Consider the following 21,550-nt stretch of genomic DNA (forward strand, 5'->3'; position numbering starts at 1 on the left):
CTTCAACCGGCTTTTCTGTAAACGATGATTAATGGCTAGGACTGAGGATTGGATGACCAAACTAAATTGATATATTCAAGAAATTTCAGTAACATCGTCATTGCATTGTAATGGGTCTCTCGAGCTTTCTTATCATATATTAACCTATGTGCTGTGACAAAAGCTCGGTGTAGGACCTTTGCATATGATTTGAGATTTTATAGAATAAGATTGGCAGGGAGCAGCATTCATTTACTGTTTTATTGTTCTATAAGATGCATACATATACATGTATATCTTTACAACTATACATAGTGGCATGTGTATAGTATTAAGCAAAATATAGCAATCTAATAACAGCTAGTATACTCGTCTGAAGGTGGTGAAAAGCTTGGAAGAAGTGACGCAAGTCATCACCCTTCATTCTCCATGTGACTGGTTTCCAAGACAAAGTCCCTCATAAGCCTAGTATTAGATTCATCAACCATCTGCCCAAAGAATCCAGAAAATTAAAGTAACTAGAGTGCAATAAACAAGTTTTCCTTTCAAGAATGTTAGCCTGGTACCTTAAAAGCTAACTTCTGCAAGTTCTCCCACTCGAAATCTCTCTTAGAATATGCAGATCGAACCTAGATATATGTATAAAAAACAGTTTTTATTCTTCTAAAAGCTTTAATACATTTTTTTTGCAAATAAAAAAAAAGAAGAGTCAGACGATATAAAGATGATGACCAAAAAAAAAAAGAACACAAACCTCTAAAATGCGCAAAGCTGCCACAAAAAAAAAAAGTAAAAAGAAAAAAACATGTCAGTATAACTACCATGGCCTGTGAACTGATATAAAGATGATGACCAAAAATCTAGTAATTAAATCATGATAATGAATCTAGACCAAGTGACACTGTAAATAGAATTCTATTTAGGAAGCTGCAAAGGATAGCAACAATATGCCGACAGAAGTGTGTAAAGATATGTATGTATTTAGATGAAAGCCAATTAACAATAGTTTACACTGACCAAGGAATTGGAAATGTTTGTCTTATTATAAACACATGGATTTCTTCTGATAATTTGAAATCTCCCCAAGCATCTCACTAATATAATAGCTAAGGATCTAGATAATTATTGCAGTTTCACTACCTATAACTGAGACTACCTTTCTCTTGCATGAAAACGTGAAAACTTATTTCTGTTCTCTCTAATGCTTGATCATAAAAAAATCCAAAGATACAAGTCATATTCTACTATTTACATGGGACTAGTGAAACCAGAACTGCAAGCGAAGCAAATAATAGTTCAAGGACCTGAGTTTGTTCGTTCCTAAAAGCAATGCTACCAAGAAAAACTTGAAGTTATAGTTCTATTAAAACAAGATTTAATTCAAAGTTACTTTTATTTGAGTCCAGTTTCAGGTCAAAGTTGGTCCCCAGAGCCAAGAATGAGATCTACCTATGATTTTGGGATATTTTTGAAGGACTCACATCTAATGGCTATGACTAGTTATAGATTTTGGGATATTTTCTTTATAGATCGACATGCACAATACCTTCAAGGTAGACAGTTCGTTATATGAGATTGGGATTTCTGCAAAATAAAGAAAAAAAAAAGGATCCACTAAAGTGTCAAACTGTTGTACAGTTTTTTTTCCTTCTTTTTTCCCCTGCAAAGAGGATGATTTTGAATAGTAGATCATTATATCCTTGCCTTGATACCTATCTGTAGGAGCATTTTCTAAGTGTGGATCAACTTATACAATGTTGCACCCATTAACAATATAAGTGTGTTCATTAATATAGATTTGCTATTCATCCAAGTCCAGGGGTATAAAAATTTAGTAGGAACCAAAAGCGATGGTTTCTGGAGAGAGGGAAATAAATTGTGGCCATTTTCCACAAATATGTAGATAAGTTGACTTGTCTGCAAATCCCCGTCCAAAATTTTAGAAAGTTTTGAGATTTTCTAAGCAAGGAAAATAAAGCGTGTCTAGAACATGTTACATACCATCTTTGATATGTTTTTTATTTAATATAAATAAAACACACAGAATGGCAAAGAAACCAACAAAGGTTAACCTTCCAATAACAAGCTAGAGTCAATTTAGTTATTTTGTAATCTTTTTCTTTCTTTCTTTCTTTCTCTTTTCTTTTAAATGGTGGAGGCACTTCCAATCATTTCAAAAAAAATAACAAACGAATTACCTAGATGAAACACTTGAACACACACAAAAATAAAAAGGAAAATCAAGCAAAGAAAGAAAGAAAAGCTCCCCAGGTTCGAAGTAAAACCTTCTGCAAAGGAAGGGGTGAAACACTCGGCCAAGCCCAGATTGACTTTCTTGTCTGTCACCAAAGGTTGGTAACCTTGGACACTTCTCAAAAGCGTTGTAAATGAAGCCATTATAAAAGGAAATGGGACGATGGGGGTTTTCTAAGCCACCTTATTATTTGAAATTATGAAAGGGGGCGATGGAAACACAGATTGCTTGGGATAAAAAAAGTGTTTCAATATTTATAACGTCTTGTATCTACCTGAAGTTATTTTTGTGCTCGTCAATAGAGAAACCAGCGTTATCTAAAGGCATTACCTAAACCTTTATGCCTCGGAGACTCCCGCATTAGTCTTCTACAGAATTTGTCCCCGTCATTCAAGGAGTTGCGACTAATGAACTCCATCAACTCCGCGTATGCCTCAGGATTATAGCTCTGCTCAGGATCGAAGAGAATATAAATTTTAGCCAAAGCAATTTATGAGCCCCGAAAATAAATAAGAAAATGAGCGTACTCCTTAGAAGAAGAAGAAAAAAAAAGACAATTTAGGTTGTGTTTGACTGCAAAGAATATTTCTCTATTTTCTCTCTTTTCTCCACAAACAAACACAGCCATAATGTTTCAAAGCTTGTGATGCATCAGGAAAGGAATAACAACCTCCAGTTGAGCAAGAACGATATTCACTGCAACATACGTGAAGAAATGCTGGAGATTCCGAGCAGCCTTTGCTTCCGGCGAAGCCTCCCCAAACCCTGCCCTCATTCAGCAAAATCCAAAAAAAAAAAAAAAAAAATCGCCCGTAAAGATTCTTTTGGAACAACAACAACAAAAAAAACTCTAAACAATTTTCTTTTACTCTTTTAAAAAGATTCGAATTAGTAATATATCAGTAGATTTTACCGGGGACGAACATCTTCTGGCAGCGAGCAACATCGAAGCCGGTAAACGCCCTCTGCCTCTTCCTCTGCCGCCAAATCGTCGGAGAAGTCCAATAAATGCGTTCGGTGCCGCTGCTTCTACCGATGGAGTTTGAGAGGGCTGGCGGAAGACGTGAAGGCACCCAATGACAGCAATCCATATCTCTGCCCAACCCAGCCGTCGGCCAGCCGCTGGCTTCCTATCTTTACGTAAACCGCGCGAATGCGACGGGAGTGGAGTGGAGTGGAGCGGAGTTGGGTTGTGTTGGAATCTAAGATTTTTTCTCCGGCCGGGCATACAAGGTTTGTACGGTATCAGTAGGGGGTGGTGTTGGGTTTTAATCACATTTGGCTAAAAATAGCGTATTTTGAGACACCTGTCAGTTTCCGCATCAACGAAGATTTTTATTAATATCTTTATTAATATCCTCTTTCTGGCACAGATCTTTTCATCTCATCCGACAGACGGTGTTGGAACAAATTTTTACACACACGGATATATAAATACGTAAAATTATATAAATATCTTCATAAAATTGCATTTCTATGTATATTTTTATAAAATATTTATTTTATATCTATATTATATATATATATATATATCCATACTATTATTAAAAATAAACAATTTAACACAAAATAACAAAAATATTCTTACCGTTACACATGAAAAAAAACTTTATAAGGATATACATGCAAATAGTAAATTTACGAAAATTTTCATGCAATTTTGTATATATAAAAGATATGTACTAAAAAAATATCATAAGAAATTATCAAAATTTAGTAAAAATAATTTAGTTGTTTTTAATAAAAAAAGAAAAAAAAAATTAATATTATCGTGTCTTATTATCTCATGTTAATACCTACTCTTATAGAATAAATCATGATAATTTTACAAAATATTCGACTCAACAAACAAACAATTAACAACTCAATATTTACGAATCACTGAAAAATATGTTACTAATCAAAGCATCTATAATTAATTTAAATTTAATATGCTTTGATCTTTTAAAATAATGAAGAATTTATAGATGTTTTGGACTCAACAATGATAACTATATCAAAATCAAATTGAAAATAGTATTATCAAAATGATCACCTAATATTCTAACTTAATCGAGTTAAGTTCTTAAATAAAGAAAATTGACAATGTAACTCAGCCTTTTTCTGACTTGTCGATCCAACTGAATCATAAAAGACTTGGTTAGCCTCAACCGAGTTATGGTCTTTTTGAATGTATATTCTAAAAATATAAGAAATTACATGAATATCCTTAAAAAGTTGCTATTTGCATGTATATCATTATAATTTTTTTGTATATTTATCTGTAAGAGTATTTCAGTTATTTTAATTTGAAGCCATTTGTTTTTTAACGATGTTAGATGATATGGATACATATGCAAAAAAAAAGAAAGATATACATGCAAAACAAATATTTTATAAGGATATACATGTAAATAGTAATTTTGCAAGGGTATTCATGCAATTTTATATATTTAGGAGGGCATATATGCAAAAAATAAAATTATTTTTAAACTGAACAAGTCATTTTATGATCTTGGTCAATATTATAGCAACTGTAGATATCCAAATCCCTGCTAATATGTAAGTCCCATGCCATTTAAAAGATTAGTTTAAATATTTAATAATTAAAATAATTAAAGATTGTAAAAGGATTATTAGGAATACGAATATCGTATAGATCAATATCTCAAAGTGCATGGGTTCGTATGGACGATATTTTAAGGGATGGGATAAGGGATGAGATACAAGTTTGATGTCGGTGAGTGCGAATACTACTACAAACGAATGTATCTATTGAAATAATAATTATTTTTTTTCCAAAACTGTTAAGGATAAAGTTGGCATTTAGGTTCCAAATTAACAATCAACACATTATTAAATTCTCAGATCTTTAACCCTTAAACTATATGATTTTTAATTTCAAAAAATCATAATTAGATTACTTTCTTAGAGTGTAAATTTTTAATAAAAAGATTCTAATATTATTAGAGTCCAAATTAAGGGAATCTCTCCCCAAAGTCCTATATTCTCAAAATTCCAAATGTATAGCGGTTTGTTGGTTTTAGCAAAAGTTAAGCTTGTCTAAATTAAGAATCTTAAATTGTATAAATTGCATTAATTTCTTGATTTTTCAATTCCAAAAATGGCTCTAATTAGATTAATTTATCAAATAATAATTTTCCAACAAAAAGATTCTAATACCACAGGAGTCCAAAGGGAAAACTCTCCCTAAGTTGGGGTTTTCATGATTATCCTTAATATTTAAATTACACAAATGCAGCTTAATTTCTCAATTTTTCAATTCCAAATTTAATTCTTATTAGATTAATTTCTTAGAGAGTAAATTTCAAATAAAATGATTCTAATATTAGTAGAGCCAAATCTCTATGATAACACTTGTAATAAGAGATCTAGCTTCTCAAAAAGTGGTCGTAGCAAAAAATCTATGCTTATCTAGATCGAGATCCTTAAACTATATAAAACTAGCTTAATTTTCTAATTTTCTATTCCAATAATAGTTAGCTTCCTTTTAGTTTCATTTAAGGCCATTTGGTTGAGATAATCTGGCATAGAAAAATAAATCTCATATCTACCGTGTTTGGTATGAAAAGTGGATGATAGAGACGCTAAAATAAATGGTGGGTCTTATGTTTATTTTTCTAAGAGAGAAGGTAAAACAAATACCATTATAGTGGAGATAATCTAAAAATATCATTTTTTGATGAAAATACCCTCACTTATATTATATAAATATATCATAATATATTAATTAATAATATTTATAAATAATAATTTACTTAATATATTAATATATTTATTAATACGTATCAGTTATTAATAAATCATTAACAAATATGTATGACTTAGCAATAAATCTAATGTAGGATTTATTAACCTACACACATGCACACTACCCTACACAGCCATTTAATTGATTTATTTATTCTTCTAAATCATAATAAACAAAAAGAGATGTAGGGCCTCCAAATCAATTAATTGGTGGGTGGTTACTATATCACAAGCTAAAACATTGTTGAAAAAAAGAGTCAGAGAAAAATATGTAATAGAAGAACTGTAAAGGTCTCTTAGAAAATAATTTATCACCATATATTCTGATCGCAATATGTGATGTATGGTGAAGTAGCACTGTAGCTTAGATTCCCAGAACTCTGTCATCACAACCATCCTATGTTTGGCACCAACCCTTCCTTAAATTTATTCCCAATTAAATTATATATATAGATTATGTTAGCTCACCATACATTGCGACCTAAATCCGTTCTATGCGATTGATACATTCGTTAGAGACTTAATGAAAAAAATTATACAACAATAAGATTTGCGTTGTACAGCTCAAATGTTGAACCATAAATGGGAAAGCTGAAATGCGTTACATGGTAAAGTTGGAAAATATGCCATTGATAAATACCTACAGCACGAAAGTTGAAGAAGATAGGAAAGGTGGTTGAAGGACATAGCGTGACCAAATATAATATTTATGAGGGAAAAAACATAGAAAAGCTTTACATGACATTATAAATAATTCTAAACAGGAATATTCGACAGATAAGATTCTAAATAGTTTGGGCAAGGCTGGATAGTTATGGATGGATTCATTTCTATTACGGAGGAGTTCGATGCAAGATGATCAGAGCTACCAAACCAGCCCAACATCCCCTCGTAAAATTGTTGTCACCCACCCACAACGATCTGACTTGAGAAAGATGGCTCGACGACTCCCTTTTAAAGCTTGCAAGCGTACACCCTTTTTGATAAGGCTACACAACACTGCAAATACCACTCACGACACATCGTCTTTTAAAGACGTCAGCTTAAACCATCATCACTCCAGCCACAGCTTCGTAGAAGTTCTACAGCCCTGGTAAGCTTTCCATTCTCGCAATCACTCGACCAACCATCATTTAGAGTGCACAAACTTTCCCGGTAGGATTGCTTTGTTTGATGAATTTTCTGGTGGCGTTTGTGCTATCATACTGGAGATGGTGACAACATTTAGATGTATAAACATGAACGAAAGCATTTGGGAAGAGAAACTTTAAGGACAGCTTTACAGCTTCACTGATGAGACCCATTAAAGATAAAGAAAAACACCATCCTTATCTGATCAATTGAACTGTTTAAATTACGAAAATGAAAGCTGTTATTTCTTCATCCCTTATGCCGAAATTTACAGGAGGGTGGTATCTGGATGGTGACATTATTGGGCCTACAGCTTGTTGGTTGTTAAATGGGCACTAACCTTTTGTTTTATATTTCGAAAGCGGCAATTCCTGCAAAGTCTTCACGGCATGGGCGACGGCATGAACAATCATCTTTTTCACCTGTTATACAATGCAGCAGTGCAAAAGCTTAGAAACTAAAACAACCCATGAACAAATGAATCTTTTTTTCATCATGTGTGTCACCTACTTGAAGATTTTGCTGACAACCAACTCATAAAAACACATTTTCAAGCATAAACTAGATTTAGCAACACATGTTATTCATTAAAGAAATGCAACCGCATAACAGGAGAACTATGTTTATTGCCACAAGTTAATATTTATCAGGCACTTTATTAAGCAACAAATTAGCCCTACAAAACATACAGGCATCATGCAGAAAAATTTGTTGAACACGCCTCTTAGCACAAAGATGTACATTCTAAAAAGCCTAATTTGAAATTTATGTTGATTATGTTCTCAAAACCAAGTAAAAATATAATATTAAAAACATTACCTCCAAAATTTCGGATCACAGGCCTTGATATTATTCCCAGCATTATCCTCTAACAATCTTCAATTTTTTTTTATCTTGATCCACATGTTCTTCTAACCCAGATACGAATTTCTACCTGATTCTCCATCAGCTCATGTAATTTGTTCTCTCAACTTATTTACCTGAGGTCCTGAACACTCTAATCTTGACCCCATTTTTGTTTCTTCATATTCAACTCACAGCCTTGATCTGAATTTTAGCTTTGATGATGATCCAGATGTAATTTTCATCATCAAATCATTACTTTGATTTGCACAAGATTATGACTTCCATCCCAATTTTAGTCTTGGTTGCAGCTCACTCAGCAAAAATCTTGGTTCCATTTTGGCCCATTGCTCATAAAACAACAAAACTGATCTTGATTTAATCCTATTTTCAGCCATACTCTGATGTTAAAAGGCACCATTCTTAAGACTCGTTAGGTATTAAAACGTAGCCATGGTCTTACATGATCATAATTCAGACATGTATTTGGATAATCAAGTCCCATAAGTTGATTCCAAGGATCAGTTTTGTGAAAACAAATATTGCTATATAAAATAAATTTACTTTTATCAAAAAGTTCATGTTAATCAAATTAATATGCTTTTTGGATGTCATCAAGATCAATTTTCTCCATATACTTTTCAATTATTCAACACTGAAACAAAACTTCAGGAATTTTTGGTTCATCCTAGTCCCAAATGATGACTTCACCTGTCAAATCTCTAAAGCAAATTATTTGCCTCACTTTTAGATTTATGCTGATGATGGAAATATACACAAGCACTGAAATAATCATTGGAAGATCAATGTATCAAGAAGTTATGAAAATGAAAACTGAATATAATAAAATTCATAATCCATGTTACTTTAGCAATAAATGTTGGTGTCATCTAAGCTAAGCTCATAGGATTAAGCAATTGCTTCAAGCCTAGTAAAATCACAACATCAAGCACGCAAGCTGAAGTCAACACAATTATCTTAATCTCAAGCCCAGCTACAAGGCCATTACTTAACTCTGTAGTACTAGCCCACTTGGGAAATTCTAGAAGCAGAATTTTCCCTAGAGAAGCGCGTGCCATTTCAGATGTAGGCACATGTTTTAGGGTATAACAGCTAACTATGGATGCATAGCAGCAAAAGATCCTCCAGTTAGTAAAGAAATAGATTGGTAAGGACACAGACCACCGTTTTCAGCACGTTTAGTCAGAATATTTGGAATAAAAATATTACTTTGGCAAAGGTACTTCCGGATTAGAGACCACTAGAGGAGGATTCCTCGAATCTGATGGACTCCAGATCTTCTTCCTCTTTGTTTCCAGAAATTTCTGTTCCGCATCAGTTTGGTATCAAAGCCAGCCAGGGCTTTGCCTCTGTGCCAAAGCCCTGATCCTGTCTCCTTGTTTCCCTCCCTGAACCCCTCTCAGTTCACCCGCAGCCGTCCTCAACCTAGAGATCTGGTGTATGGACAGGCTGCCCCTATTTCGTATGCCACACGAGTTCTTCACGGAATACTTTGCACCACGAACGCCGGAGCGTAATGAGCACCGACGACCAGCGCACAGTACAAAAAAAAGGGAGAGTCTTTCGTCCATGTTTCCCTCCCTCTCGATAGGTTCTCACCAGAACGAGCAAGGGGAGGCTTCTTCTCCTCTGATCTCAACAACCAGTCAAAAGCTCGTGACCGGCCACCATCCATTGCCGCAGGCCACAGAGTCCGCTCTGCAGCAGTAGCCAAAGAGTTTAGAACCATCTTTTGAAACCGTCGGGAGGTTGAGGGAGCACCAGTTAACGGGTAAGTTCCTCACCCGTTACCCAGTTGTTAGCCCGGATCCACCCTAGAAAAAAAAAAGAAAAAAAAAGAAGAAAAGAGAGAGAGAGAGAGGTTGCACGTGAGTTGCACGTGCCCCGTCCCACATGAGGCACACGTGCTCCATCGCACGTGAGTCGCACGAGCTAGTCACAAAAAAAAGAAATACCTCTTCGTCTGCCTCATGACCGGCCACCCGTAGAGCCATCACCGGCAGGTCGCTGCGCCCGCCCTTCGCTGCCACCGCTCCGCCTCTCCTCTTCACCGCTAGGCCGCCCTCGTCCGCCGTCACCGCTCTCCTCTGTGACCGCCCACGCTGCTGCCTGGCCGCGTTGCCACCTCCTTCATTTTCTCCGCTGTCTCCACCCTCCACCAACCCTCGAGTTCACACTATTTTCCTCTTCCTCCAGCTCACCAAGACCCCTCTCCCACCCATCTCTCATCCGTCAACCCTAATCCCCTTTCTTCTTCTCCCTCCCATCTCACTAAGACCTCTCTTCCCCTGCGCCGCCACCTCCACTTCTGTCGCCGACTCCACCCTCCGCCCTCGCTGCTTTCTTCACCTCCCTCCTCCACCTCCCAAATCGCGTTCGTCTCCCTCAGGCGAATTTTTTCCGATTGCCAAGAAGGAACCCGAAGCCAGTCCAGAAGCTTCGGGTCCCTTCTATTAGCTACCTTCTCGGGCGAGCGGACCAATCCCCCTTCCCCCGCTTCCAGCATTTGGCCCGTTGTCACGCAGGCCCGATTGAGTCCTTGGCCCGTTGTCTCGTGGGCCCAGCCTTCAAGCCCTGCAACGTGTTGGGCTTCCACAAAGATACCCGCGGTCAGCCGTCTTCCAACAGCATCCTCCACAAATCATCGGACCCCGGTTCTGCGCTCCGCACTCTAACATCTAATCTCTTCCACTGATTCAGATCTGTAAGAAAAGGTTGCATCTTTCCTTCAAATAATTTTTCAGTCTTTCCTTATAAACTAGTTTATCTTTAGATTGCTATTTCTTTTACTTCATGTTGTCGGTTTGAGATAGGACCTTAATTTTATAAGAGCCTGTGCCCCTTGAAAACACATATTGAGCCTCATAAGTTATTTTTCAAATCTTCAAAAGGCAACTAGAAAATTTACTTAAATCTGGTAAAAGCCCTAATCAATTTGAAGGACCCCACTTTCATTTGATTAACCTGCGAAGATTTGCATCATCCAGACCAAGGTTGGCAGTATCTAAGGCCCTGATATTTAGTTATCACCTGTGCTAATTCGAAAGTAACCGAGACTCTGTTATAAGTCTTTTATTCAAGATTGTTGATTTTAATCTGAATGTTAATTTTTATATCTAGAATTTTCGTATTTAGAGCATGACAACTCGCAGTGGTACATCCTACTCACATAAGATGTCAACTAGTCGAAACCAACAGGTGTTAGATGCCATTGTGGCATTAGAAACCAGATTAGGGGCAAGAATTACTGACCTTGAAACTAGGATGAATACTCGCTTGACTTTGGCTGAAAATTCAATCACCAACCTCCAAGTTACTAACAATGATGGAGAGTCTGAACTTGGTGAGTTTGAACCGCCCCGCCCAAGAGGCCATGGGCAACAATACCAGAGGGACTATCTAAGAGCGCATGAGACACCAGATGAGCATGTAATGCGCAGTATTAAGATCGATGCACCAAGTTATAATGGTCGTCTCGACCCAAAAGTCTTCATTGACTGGCTCGCTGATATGGACCATTACTTTGAATAGTATAATCTATTTGAAGATCGCAGAGTTCATTTTGCAAAAATGAAGCTCACTGGTCCTGCAAAGTTATATTGGAATACAGTAGAAAACATGCTTGCTAGAGCTAGGCAACCCCCTGTGGTACAATGGGATGAAATGAATGAGAAATTAAAGAAAAAATATCTCCCTATATCCTATAAGAGTCGCCTGTTAGATCAGTGGCAACGACTGACTCAAGGAAACAAACCTGTGTCTGAGTACATCGCTCGCTTTGATGAGTTCTTTATGCGATGCGATGCACGCGAGAGTGTGGAGTTGACCTTTTCTAGGTTTAGGTCCGGATTACGAGATAATCTACAAAAAGAGCTTATTCTACACGAGGTCAATTCTTTAGAACATGCCTATCAACTTGTCCAAGACATCGAGCGATACAATAATAAGCCAACCTTCAGGCGTTTTGATCTTAAGGAGTCCAACTACAAGTTCACCCATGGGAGTCAAACTAACGCTTGGGGTAAGCCCAATATTAGAAATCAAGCAACAGAGTCCCAAAAAATTAATGATCAAAAGAATAAGAAAATTTTAAGTGAACCTCTCAAAGTTTCTCAAGATCAGTGTTACATATGTTTGGTTTTGGGCATAGAGCTAGTCAATGTCCTACTAAGAAAATACTGGTCATCGAAGAAGAACGAAATGATGAAGAAGATGAGTTAGTCTATGAGCCTAAGGTAGACCCTGAAGATTCAGATGAAGGTGAGGAGCCCGACTCACCTGAGGGTTCCACTCCTTTAGGCGTAGTTAGGTGTGTCCTTGCGTAACCTAAACAAGAAGATGATGACTGGAGGCGCCGATCCATATTTCACACCTATATCAAATGTGGCGAACATAGCTGTAAAGTCATCATCGACGGTGGGAGTAGCATCAATGTTATATCCACAAGAATCGTCAAGAAGCTACAGTTAAAGATGGTGCCTCATCCTAATCCTTATAATGTGTCTTGGGTGGATAAAACCGCCATACTAGTCACTGAGCATTGCCTAGTCCAAATCAACTTTTCTGAATATAACGATAAGGTCTGGTGTGATGTTATTCCCATGGATGTTGGACACATCATCCTTGGCAGACTGTGGCTTTACGATTTGGATGTGACCATTTATGGCAAATCCAATTCCTGTTCTTTTGTTTACCAAGAAAAAAAAATTCGTCTGAACCCTTTGCCTCCTAGGCCCTTTATTGCTGGAAAGAAGGATGTGAAGGTGGAAAAGCGCCTTCAAATTATTAGTCCTAAGAAGTTTGAGAAAGCAGTAACCCAAGATCCATAGTTATTGTGTTAGTTTCCAAAGAAGTTGCTTCTGATTTCTAAATAGATTTTTCGAATAAAGTTCATCATGTTCTGGAAGAATTTAAGAATATCTTCCCTGAGGACCTTCCTGATGAGCTCCCTCCTGTGCGTGACATTTAGCACGCTATAGACTTGGTCCCAAGGGCAACCTTTCCGAACTTGCCTCATTATAGACTTAATCCGATTGAACACGTTGAATTGAAACAGCAAGTTGATGAACTACTCCAAAAAGGGTTCATCCGAGAGAGTCTTAGCCCGTGCGTTGTGCCTGCACTTCTGATGCCAAAAAAAGACTGCACCTGGAGAATGTGTGTGGATAGCAGGGCAATTAATAAGATAGCAGGGCAGTTAAGTATAGATTTCTGATACCACGATTGGATGACATGCTTGACATGATGGCAGGTGCCACGATCTTTTGGAATTTTATGGGCACGAAGCTTAAATATTCCACAGCATATCACCCCCAGACAGATAGTCAAACTGAGGTGGTCAACCGCAGCCTAGAAAACCTTCTAAGATGTTTAGTAGGTGACCACCCGAAAAATTGGGATCTCCTATCCACAGCTGAATTCGCCCACAATAGCTCTATGAACAGGACCTCTAGTTTGAGTCCTTTTGAAATTGTTTTAGGCTACGTCCCGCGAAAACCTGTTGATCTTATCCCAATAGCACCTAACAATAGAATATCTGAGACCGCCGAATCCTTTGCGCAACACATGCAAAACTTACATAAAGAGATTAATAAGAAAATTGAGATCAATAATGTGAGATATAAAATGGCCGTTGACTTGCGTCGACATTATCAAGAATTTCGAGTGGGTGATGATGTAATGATCAGAATCAGACCTGAACGGTTTCCACCGGAAGCCGTTAGAAAATTGCCTGCCCGAAGTATGGGTCCATACAAAATTCTGAAATGGGTTGGATCTAATGCATATGTGATGGATATTCCAAGTGATTTTGGAATTAATTCAGTTTTTAATGTAGAAGACTTAGTTGCCTATAGAGGTCCGACAATTATTCCTGAAGACCCATTCATTGAGCCTGATACTGACCTTACATCCAATTTTGAAAATCTATCTCCTACTCCTGCCTTGTCTTTTGTACCTTTTTTCTCCGCAGATCACGAACACAGTGGAACAGATTTTGGATGATCAGATTGTTAGTACGCAGAGCAGTCGATATCAACGATATCTTGTCAGATGGCATGGTCGACATCAGTCAGATGATATCTGGATTAGCAGAGATGAGTTTCAGCGACTTGCTTCAGACCTGTTGGAGCATTACCAGAGCTCCGTTTCGCTAGAGGCGAACTCTTCTCAGCTGAGGAGTTGGTGAGGACATAGACCACCGTTTTCAGCACGTTTACAGGCATCGCCGGCGTGCATAGCACTTTAGTCCATATGCAGGAGCCCTAGTGTTATTTCCTTGTGTAGTGTTATTTTCTTGTGTACCTAGTGTTATTTTCTTGTGTATTTCCTTTTATTTATTATGCATTTTCGTCCTTATGTTAGTTGCTATTTTAGCCAGCTTGTTATGGTTGTGTTTAGTTGTTTTAGTGTCCCATGATGTTTGTTGGATCATAGGTAGTTACATGATCACTTGTTGGGATCATGGGTAGTTGCATAGGAGGCTATATATGGAACCCCATGTCTATTGTTTAGTCAGAATATTTGGAATGAAAATATTACTTTGGCAAAGGTACTCCCGGATTGGAGACCACTAGAGGAGGATTCCTCGAATCTGGTGGACTCCAGATCTTCCCCCTCCTCTTTGTTCCTAGAAATTTCTGTTCCGCATCATAGATTTTCAGCCTCCCCTTGAATGGATCTCCCGTTTTAAGCTATATTTCTAGGAAGGAAAGTGACTAGGGAAGTAATTCATGACAAGGTCATGGAGACATCCATAGTCAGATAAAGGCCTAATGACTGCATTACAAGACTGACTTTTTCTTTTTAAAGAAATACAGATGCGCTGCCACCATTAGAGTTTGAACTATTGACCTCTCCATGTGGAAAGGAATCCCCACCAGATGGGTATTTGAATCAAATACTGATATAAAATTGTTTATATATTAGTGACAACAGAGGTAATGATCACTGAATATTACAGTTAAAGCATATGCTAGCTGTTAAGGGGGTTGTCATTTGGGAAATGCATATATCTAAGTTGATGGGTATAACTTTTCCAAATTAAAGATTACAATATGTGAAGGTTTTTGAGGTTGTTGGCTGAAAGGACAACCAACGCATTGAAGTAGAGAGCCTTTATTTTGATCTTGTTCATTTGCTTTTTCTCTTTGTATAGCATTGTATGCCTTTAAGATAGGTAGACAAACCAAATAACTAGGGCTAGTTTTGTTTTGGTAGAAACCACTCGAGACAGCTGGTTTAATAGTTGAAGAAATCAAGCAATCAAAGACAAAAAGACACCATGATCTCATGATAGAGTGTCACTGGTTTTCTATTTTATGTTCTGTAGGATTCCAAATTTTTTGAAGTGTGAGGTCATATGGATTCTTACTATTTCAACGCACTATCATTATTTTTCAGGTTTCAACCCAGAAACACAGGACAGGTGTTACCTCAAGTTTGTCTTCTTTGGCCCGGTGATTTTTTGGAAGTAACCGAAAATTGTCAGTCAAACGGATGCATTCTCCAACATTCTCTGGTGAAACAAAGTCAAGGGCAACCTTTGTGCATGACTGTAAAAAGTAAATAATTAGATGAATAGAAAAATATGGACATAATGATTTAAACATGCATGTATTCACTATTTGAATAAAAATTTTGTTGATGCCCATGATTATTCAAACTTCATGTACCTTTAGATTTCTCACTTGATGGGGACACCCAGTGGGTATGAAGACTGCTTCTCCAAGTCTTTGTACAAATGTCCATGGTTCAACTCCTGCAAGCATATTAATGGTTAAATATGCATGTTGAGGCTACCCAAAAGAAAACCGATAATGCCAGAAACAAATTAACTGACCAAATTCCTCCTTGAGCTTCCTTTTATGTTCAATAGTCAGATAAAATGTTTCATCATGGACCGGATTAAAAACCTGAGATATTAAGAAAATGGCTTATATAAGATTACAAAAAAATACACTAACAATAATTTGCAGGTAATATATGTACTAACCTGTTCGACTGGAGAACAATATATATGTCTAAATTCTTTTGAATACTTTCGAAGATAACCTTGCAATGCTGGGACATCCTCTCTCCGGAAAATATCCCATAAAGCACCTCCTTTTCTGATCGAATCTATCGGTTCATCACTTTCAACCATGACCTCTGGTAAACAAACAAAGTCTCCTTGTTCCTCATCCTTTTGTTGTTCTCTTTCATCTTGATCCCTATGCTTTTTCTTCAATGCCTTTATTGCAGATTTTTGCTCCATAGAAAGTACTACTTCAGCAGTATGCATCAAAACATTAACCTGAACACCAAGATAAATCATAGCCTACTCATGCTATTAAAATTAAAATCCTATATCATACAACATTTAATAAGCAGAGTAAGCTTACCGCATCAGACACATCGCAATGAAGCTTTGTCACGGAATCTCCCCTTCCAAGCTCTTCTGCCATCCCATATGCGATATATGATTTTGGCCCCATATCCAATTTTAAGATGTCGTCAGGGAGAGTAACAGCAACATTTAATGGGCCAGACTTTGGATTTGTATATGCTTGAAAAGGCAAGGAGTTTATGTACTCATTGCCATGACATGGCAAAACCTCTTCGAAGAAACTGGATGTGGGCCAGTCCTTCAATTTAAGCATTTCAGGCCACAGATTTTCATACATTCTTCCTTCTGTGTATCCTTTGAAAAATTGATTAGTATCTATTTCAACCTACATTACAAAAATATCAGATCAAAGTCATGTGATATATATAAAACAAGCAAAAAGATGCCTCCAAATAAAAAATAATCACGATCAGAACTTCAGTTCATTCCACTTTATGTCATTATAATAACTCAGGGAGCTTATATCCAGATTTCACGTTAGCATTTCAGCTCAAATTTGAATGCATAACATTATATAGGGAATTTTCATAATAAGAGGAAGAAGCTTATACTGAGAACACAAATACTAATCATAGGACTGCCATCATATAGGAGAAATATAATAACTAAGCATTTTTGGTCAGCTCAAATGAACTAACCTCGCAGCAAGCCAGACAGTCAATAGCCTTCAATTGTGATAATTCAGGACTAGCTTTACTGCCACGTATTGCACGCCACATAAGTGCTGGCTCCCAGCTCAACCGTGACATTTGTTCAAGCACCCCACGCACAATTACTGGTTCTCCCTTGATCCAGTGCTTCTGGAAGTGTTTTAAGTCATCTTGCTTAATATCATTTGATAATGGACAATACAGATAGTTGTCAGCTGAATTCTCTCTGGAAGCTGCTTTTCTTGAATTTTTATTACCAGAACAAGAGCAGCTGCATTTTGCTTTTATAGAGATACCTGGCTGTTGTGGAAACTCAAAATTTCTGGCTAGGTATTTGGCTACAACTTCAAGATCTAATAACCAATTTTCAGGAAGCATTCGCTTCATGTCAAGAAGAGAAGCACCACATCCACCAAATTCTGTCGGGGGGCAAGGAATGCTGCCACTAGAATGGGCCTTCCACATAGCAGCAAGTCGACTCCAATGGTCAGGTACACTCATCTCTATTCGATGGGCAGTCTCTGGTGATGGATCTCCACCATGTGCATAGGCTTTTCCCCTATTTGGGTAATTGAGTGTCACTTCTTCACAAGAACCGCGTAGATTATTTTCACGAATCTCCTTACAGCAGCTAAGGCAAAGTTCATATGAACAACTCTGACAGCTTCTATGAAGGTCAAAAATGGAAGTCCGACAATTGTTACTGCATCAAAAAAAAATAAGAATGGAAAATCAATTTTCACAAGATTAGGAAAATAGGCAATTCATTAGACCAGACCGTAAAACAAAACTAGAACTATGTTAATAGAGGGAGGGGCATCTAGTACCAGAATATACGTTCATCTTTTCGACACTCTACCTGTTCCAACTTCAACTCAGGTAGTGACACTCCTGTTCACATGTAGCAAAGCAGCAACTACAATATGACTGACATATTCCTTAAAAAAAGACTGAAAGAATCCAGAAATTGTTCTCAAAGTTGTGACTTCCAAGCATTTGGTACCTCGAATTCTGGCTTCTATCTTCCTCTCTTTCAATTGCTCTTGGTTCAACTGTCCCAAATAAGGCAGTAGATAATGCAATGTATAACCAACGTAATTAGTTTTATCAACCTTGTTCATATTGCCAAGTGAATTCTGCATGCCAGAAAATAGAGGTAGTGTCTAAAAGCGTGTTAGATTAAAAATGAAAAAAAGAAAAAAGAAAAAAAGAAAAGCACGTGGATTGCAAACATTGCATTCACAATCTCCAGATACAACCTCCTGCCGAATAGCCTTATTTCCACTGTCTTAGGGTCTATAAAATAAATAGATATAGGATCTTATTGTTTATCATGTATGAAATTGAGCAAAACACTACATATAAGATCAATATATATGTGCATTTACGGCATTGACTGCAATCCCTATACTAGGAAGACCAATGTGCCTTTGCAGAACAAAATGCCAAATCAGTACCCAAAGTTCATTTTTACCAAAAGGAATAAAAAAAAAATTCGCATGGAAAATTGAGATCTGCAGTTTTCTAGATGATTTTAGAAGGGAAAGGTCTGTGAAGGATAATTCTAAAATGAAATGTTTAGAAACTAAACCATGACATAGATTCAGCTCGTCCCTTGGTAATGAATTGGTAAACTAGATTAGAGAGAAGTCATGACTTTGTTATGCTAATGTGTAACTACTTGATGAGCAATCAATCAGAGTAAAAGGTGTGAGAGATCAAATATGAACCCCACTCTTGTATAAGCTGTGTCTAAATGAAACTTAGTTTACCTCTCAATCACAAGATTGATGATTTGTACAGCAATCACATTATTAGATATCAACATAAATAAATAACAATAATAAAAAAGTTCAAGATGAGTTTGAGACCTTGGATTTCCTCAAGTTTCTCAAGCATGGGTTGCAGTTACATATTTCACGGCAGCCTGGACAAGCCTCTGCAACCATGTCCTTTGACATCCGAGGGTACCTACAGACTTCGCAATCTCAAATCAAAGATAAAATAATATGTACTGAAGACTGATCATATAAACAAGCACATAACTAGGAGGCAACAGGAATAGAAGAAGGCATGCAAATGCACAGGAAATTCATCAAAAGCTGCCAGAATTGGGGTCTTCTTTTATAAAGAATCAAGGTACGTGGAAGGATGCAAAATCTAGTACCATTGGTGGATACAAGAGGCACAATAACCTCTCTTCTTGCAGCAGGAGCACTTGGTCACCAACTTCCACCACTTCCTCTGGCCGCACTGATGGCACCTTCTCTTCGAAGGCTGAACAGGTCCAAGATTAGGAGTGAAAAAGAGATTTTAGTGAAGAACAAAACAATCGATCTAAATTCTCAACAAAACACACTAACCAAACAAGGAGGGGATGGTTAAATCGCCAAATATTAGGAACAAAAAACAGATTTTTAATGGCAAGAAAGCAATCAAAATCAATTTTCAACAAAAACATACATGCCCACAAGGATGGGTTTGGCTAATTTACCACAAGATTTGTTCTTCTACGCCGAGGTACTTCAATCGAAGACAGAGAAGACGCGAGATCCACATCGCCATTAGCTTCAGAAGAGCCAGTAGAAGAGTAAACACGACCATAAGAACAAGAGCCAGTAGATGAACAATCAGAAGAAGAAGACAACGAAAGTTCCTTATTTTTCCTGTCCATCCTCTGCTCGTCTGTCTCTTTGCCCTGTTTCTGAAAACCATCCACCATCACCCCATCTCCTCTCTCGATCCTATTCCTTGCCTCCGCTGCCTCTCTCTCCGCCATCGTTCTCTGAGTCAAAGAAGACAAGGAAAGATCCTTCTTTTTCCAGTCCGTCCTCTTCCCGTCAATCCCTTTTCCCTGTTTAACATATTCTTTCTCGATTCTCCCCTTCTTGGCCTCCACGCCCTCTCTCCGTGCCATCTTTCCCTTATTGTTCCCTGCCGGCCTCTTCCTCTCCTCCGAAGCAGTCCACTCCTCCTCCTCCGACTCCTCCTCCCCTTTCGAATCCGAGGAATCGAAGAGATAAGAGAATTCCGCCAGCCTCCTTCGAACGGCCTCCTCCCGGAGCCGCTCCCTCTTCTCCGACTCCCCCATCGCCGCGGTCGGCATTGCGACCGCCTCTCCTCCTCTCGATCCCACCGCCAAATCTGCGATCCTTTCTTCGACGCGAGACGAGAGAGATGAGAGATCCCTGCAGCGTAAAAATTTGCATAACATTCGACGACGGCTTTCCAATTTAGTCTTTCCCCATCTCCGATCGGGGATATGAGTCATGGAGCGAAAGACCGAGAGGAGATCTTTGAAGATTACGACCAAGACCCGGTGCCTGCCTTCCCAATTCGGTAGCGTCCATTGGCCCACTGGATTTATTCCGGCATCGGTGTGGATCACAATTCTCGCCGAGCAGCATTACATGCTCTTTACCTTTTTTACACTGCCTCTACAATTGACACGAAAAGGCAACCTTTTTTCGCTTGGATAAGGATTTAGAGCTGTGGACCGCGGACTGGTTAGGGTATCCCCAATAATGGCTTCCCTCGAAGTATTTCAGTTTTGGCCTCACACCAAAGCAACATGCTATTGAAGTGTTTAAAGTACATGATATTGCTTAGGGGCGCCCATGGTACATGCGTGAAAGGTCCCTGGGGCTTCAACTGTTTGTTGTTTTGGCAATCACAAAATCTGCGTGTGGCGTGAAAAGTAGGTTATGCGCACGGTGCACCTAAGAGGACCCAATAGCATTACTCTAAAAGTCCAAAATCCAGAAGTCTATTTTTGGTTACTTTGTTTTGTCTGTGAAAGGTAATAGACACTCACGAAACTCTGAGAAAGCGCCAACGGCTATCCCGCTGTTGACAGGTTACCGACGTTCACAACGGCTAGTATCCCGCCGGAGCACCTTCCGGCGGTGTGCTAGGCGACGGGGTCTCCCCGGTGTTGCGAGAGGCCAGCCGCCTAAGGTCTCCGGGCGGCGGGGCGAGCGACACGATTGCTCGGCTCTGAGAAAGTGGCCCTGAGACGAGGCCGGCGCAGCGGACCAGGGGCACTGAGAAACCGGCGAACCCCTCGGCGGTGTGCTAGGCGACGGGGGTTCTCTGGTGTCGCGGGAGGCCGGCCACCCAAGGTCTTCGGGCGGCGGGGCGAACGACACGAACACCTCGGCGATCCCTGGGCTGCTACTACTTACTCTCCTCTTCCTTGCAGGGCCTCCGATGGATCCGAAGGGGAAGCAACCGGCGGGGACGGCAACGGAAGGACCGGCGAGAGGAAAAGGTAAGGGCCCTAACGCTTGGACGAGGCCGGGGCCGTGGGTGACTCAGTGGCCCACGGCTGCGGAGGTGGAGCGGCTGAGCCGCTGCTTCCCGGAGGTCTTGACTCCTCCGGAGGAACCGATTGCGGCGGCCCGGCTCGAGTGGGAAGGGAGGGCGGCGGTGGCCCGTAGCTTCGGCCGCCGCGTCCCAGCAGAGTGGGTGGCGAAAGATGTCGCCGCCCGCTCAAAGTTGAAGGAGGTGGTGGCCATCCCGCTTGCGGACGGCTAC

The 21,550-nt window shown here is 38.9% G+C and overlaps 2 protein-coding genes across 8 annotated transcripts; both read right to left on the minus strand.

Annotated features, from left to right (window-relative positions):
* Window positions 1-195: 195 nt before the first annotated feature.
* On the minus strand, window positions 196-3,424 carry RBCX1 (Chaperonin-like RbcX protein). The gene is made up of 6 exons (XM_088715976.2): window positions 3,147-3,424; window positions 2,904-2,998; window positions 2,564-2,681; window positions 734-750; window positions 546-608; window positions 196-467 (listed from the first exon to the last, which is right to left on the minus strand). Exons 1-6 carry the CDS (start codon window positions 3,322-3,324, stop codon window positions 393-395), a joined length of 546 nt encoding a protein of 181 aa, XP_088572102.1. The 5' UTR covers window positions 3,325-3,424; the 3' UTR covers window positions 196-392.
* Window positions 3,425-3,490: 66 nt separating this feature from the next.
* Window positions 3,491-20,579, minus strand: LOC148714694 (lysine-specific demethylase JMJ26-like). 7 transcript variants are annotated; one of them, XM_088715969.2, is made up of 13 exons: window positions 19,509-20,579; window positions 19,182-19,291; window positions 18,886-18,985; window positions 18,018-18,150; window positions 17,842-17,905; window positions 17,003-17,717; window positions 16,360-16,689; window positions 15,972-16,271; window positions 15,819-15,891; window positions 15,652-15,737; window positions 15,412-15,531; window positions 7,455-7,536; window positions 3,491-3,540 (listed from the first exon to the last, which is right to left on the minus strand). In XM_088715969.2, the coding sequence occupies exons 1-13, from the start codon at window positions 20,283-20,285 to the stop codon at window positions 3,506-3,508; spliced, it is 2,925 nt and encodes a 974-aa protein (XP_088572095.2). In that variant the 5' UTR covers window positions 20,286-20,579; the 3' UTR covers window positions 3,491-3,505. The 7 variants fall into 7 exon arrangements, with proteins under 7 accessions (XP_088572095.2, XP_088572094.2, XP_088572099.2 ...); XM_088715968.2 differs by having other exon boundaries at window positions 18,018-18,177; XM_088715973.2 differs by having other exon boundaries at window positions 18,886-18,992; window positions 19,509-20,572.
* Between the last annotated feature and the right edge of the window lie 971 nt (window positions 20,580-21,550).

The sequence above is a fragment of the Phoenix dactylifera genome, chromosome 2 (assembly GCF_051530095.1).
Source record: "Phoenix dactylifera cultivar Ajwa chromosome 2, Ajwa_hap1_PhDact_Kaust_v1.1, whole genome shotgun sequence".
Taxonomy (NCBI): Eukaryota; Viridiplantae; Streptophyta; class Magnoliopsida; order Arecales; family Arecaceae; genus Phoenix; species Phoenix dactylifera.

What these genes read in the sequence shown, in the direction of transcription:
- RBCX1 (XM_088715976.2), bottom strand. Translation starts at nt 3,324, where the DNA reads ATGGATTGCTGTCATTGGGTGCCTTCACGTCTTCCGCCAGCCCTCTCA. An exon ending in TCGTTCTTGCTCAACTGGAG is followed by an intron (nt 2,682 to 2,903) that starts GTTGTTATTCCT and finishes GATCCTGAGCAG; the next exon opens with AGCTATAATCCTGAGGCATA. An exon ending in TGCAGAAGTTAGCTTTTAAG is followed by an intron (nt 468 to 545) that starts GTACCAGGCTAA and finishes TTCTTTGGGCAG; the next exon opens with ATGGTTGATGAATCTAATAC.
- LOC148714694 (XM_088715968.2), bottom strand. Translation starts at nt 20,285, where the DNA reads ATGACTCATATCCCCGATCGGAGATGGGGAAAGACTAAATTGGAAAGC. An exon ending in GTAGAAGAACAAATCTTGTG is followed by an intron (nt 19,292 to 19,508) that starts GTAAATTAGCCA and finishes GGACCTGTTCAG; the next exon opens with CCTTCGAAGAGAAGGTGCCA. An exon ending in ATTGTTCTCCAGTCGAACAG is followed by an intron (nt 15,892 to 15,971) that starts GTTAGTACATAT and finishes TTAATATCTCAG; the next exon opens with GTTTTTAATCCGGTCCATGA.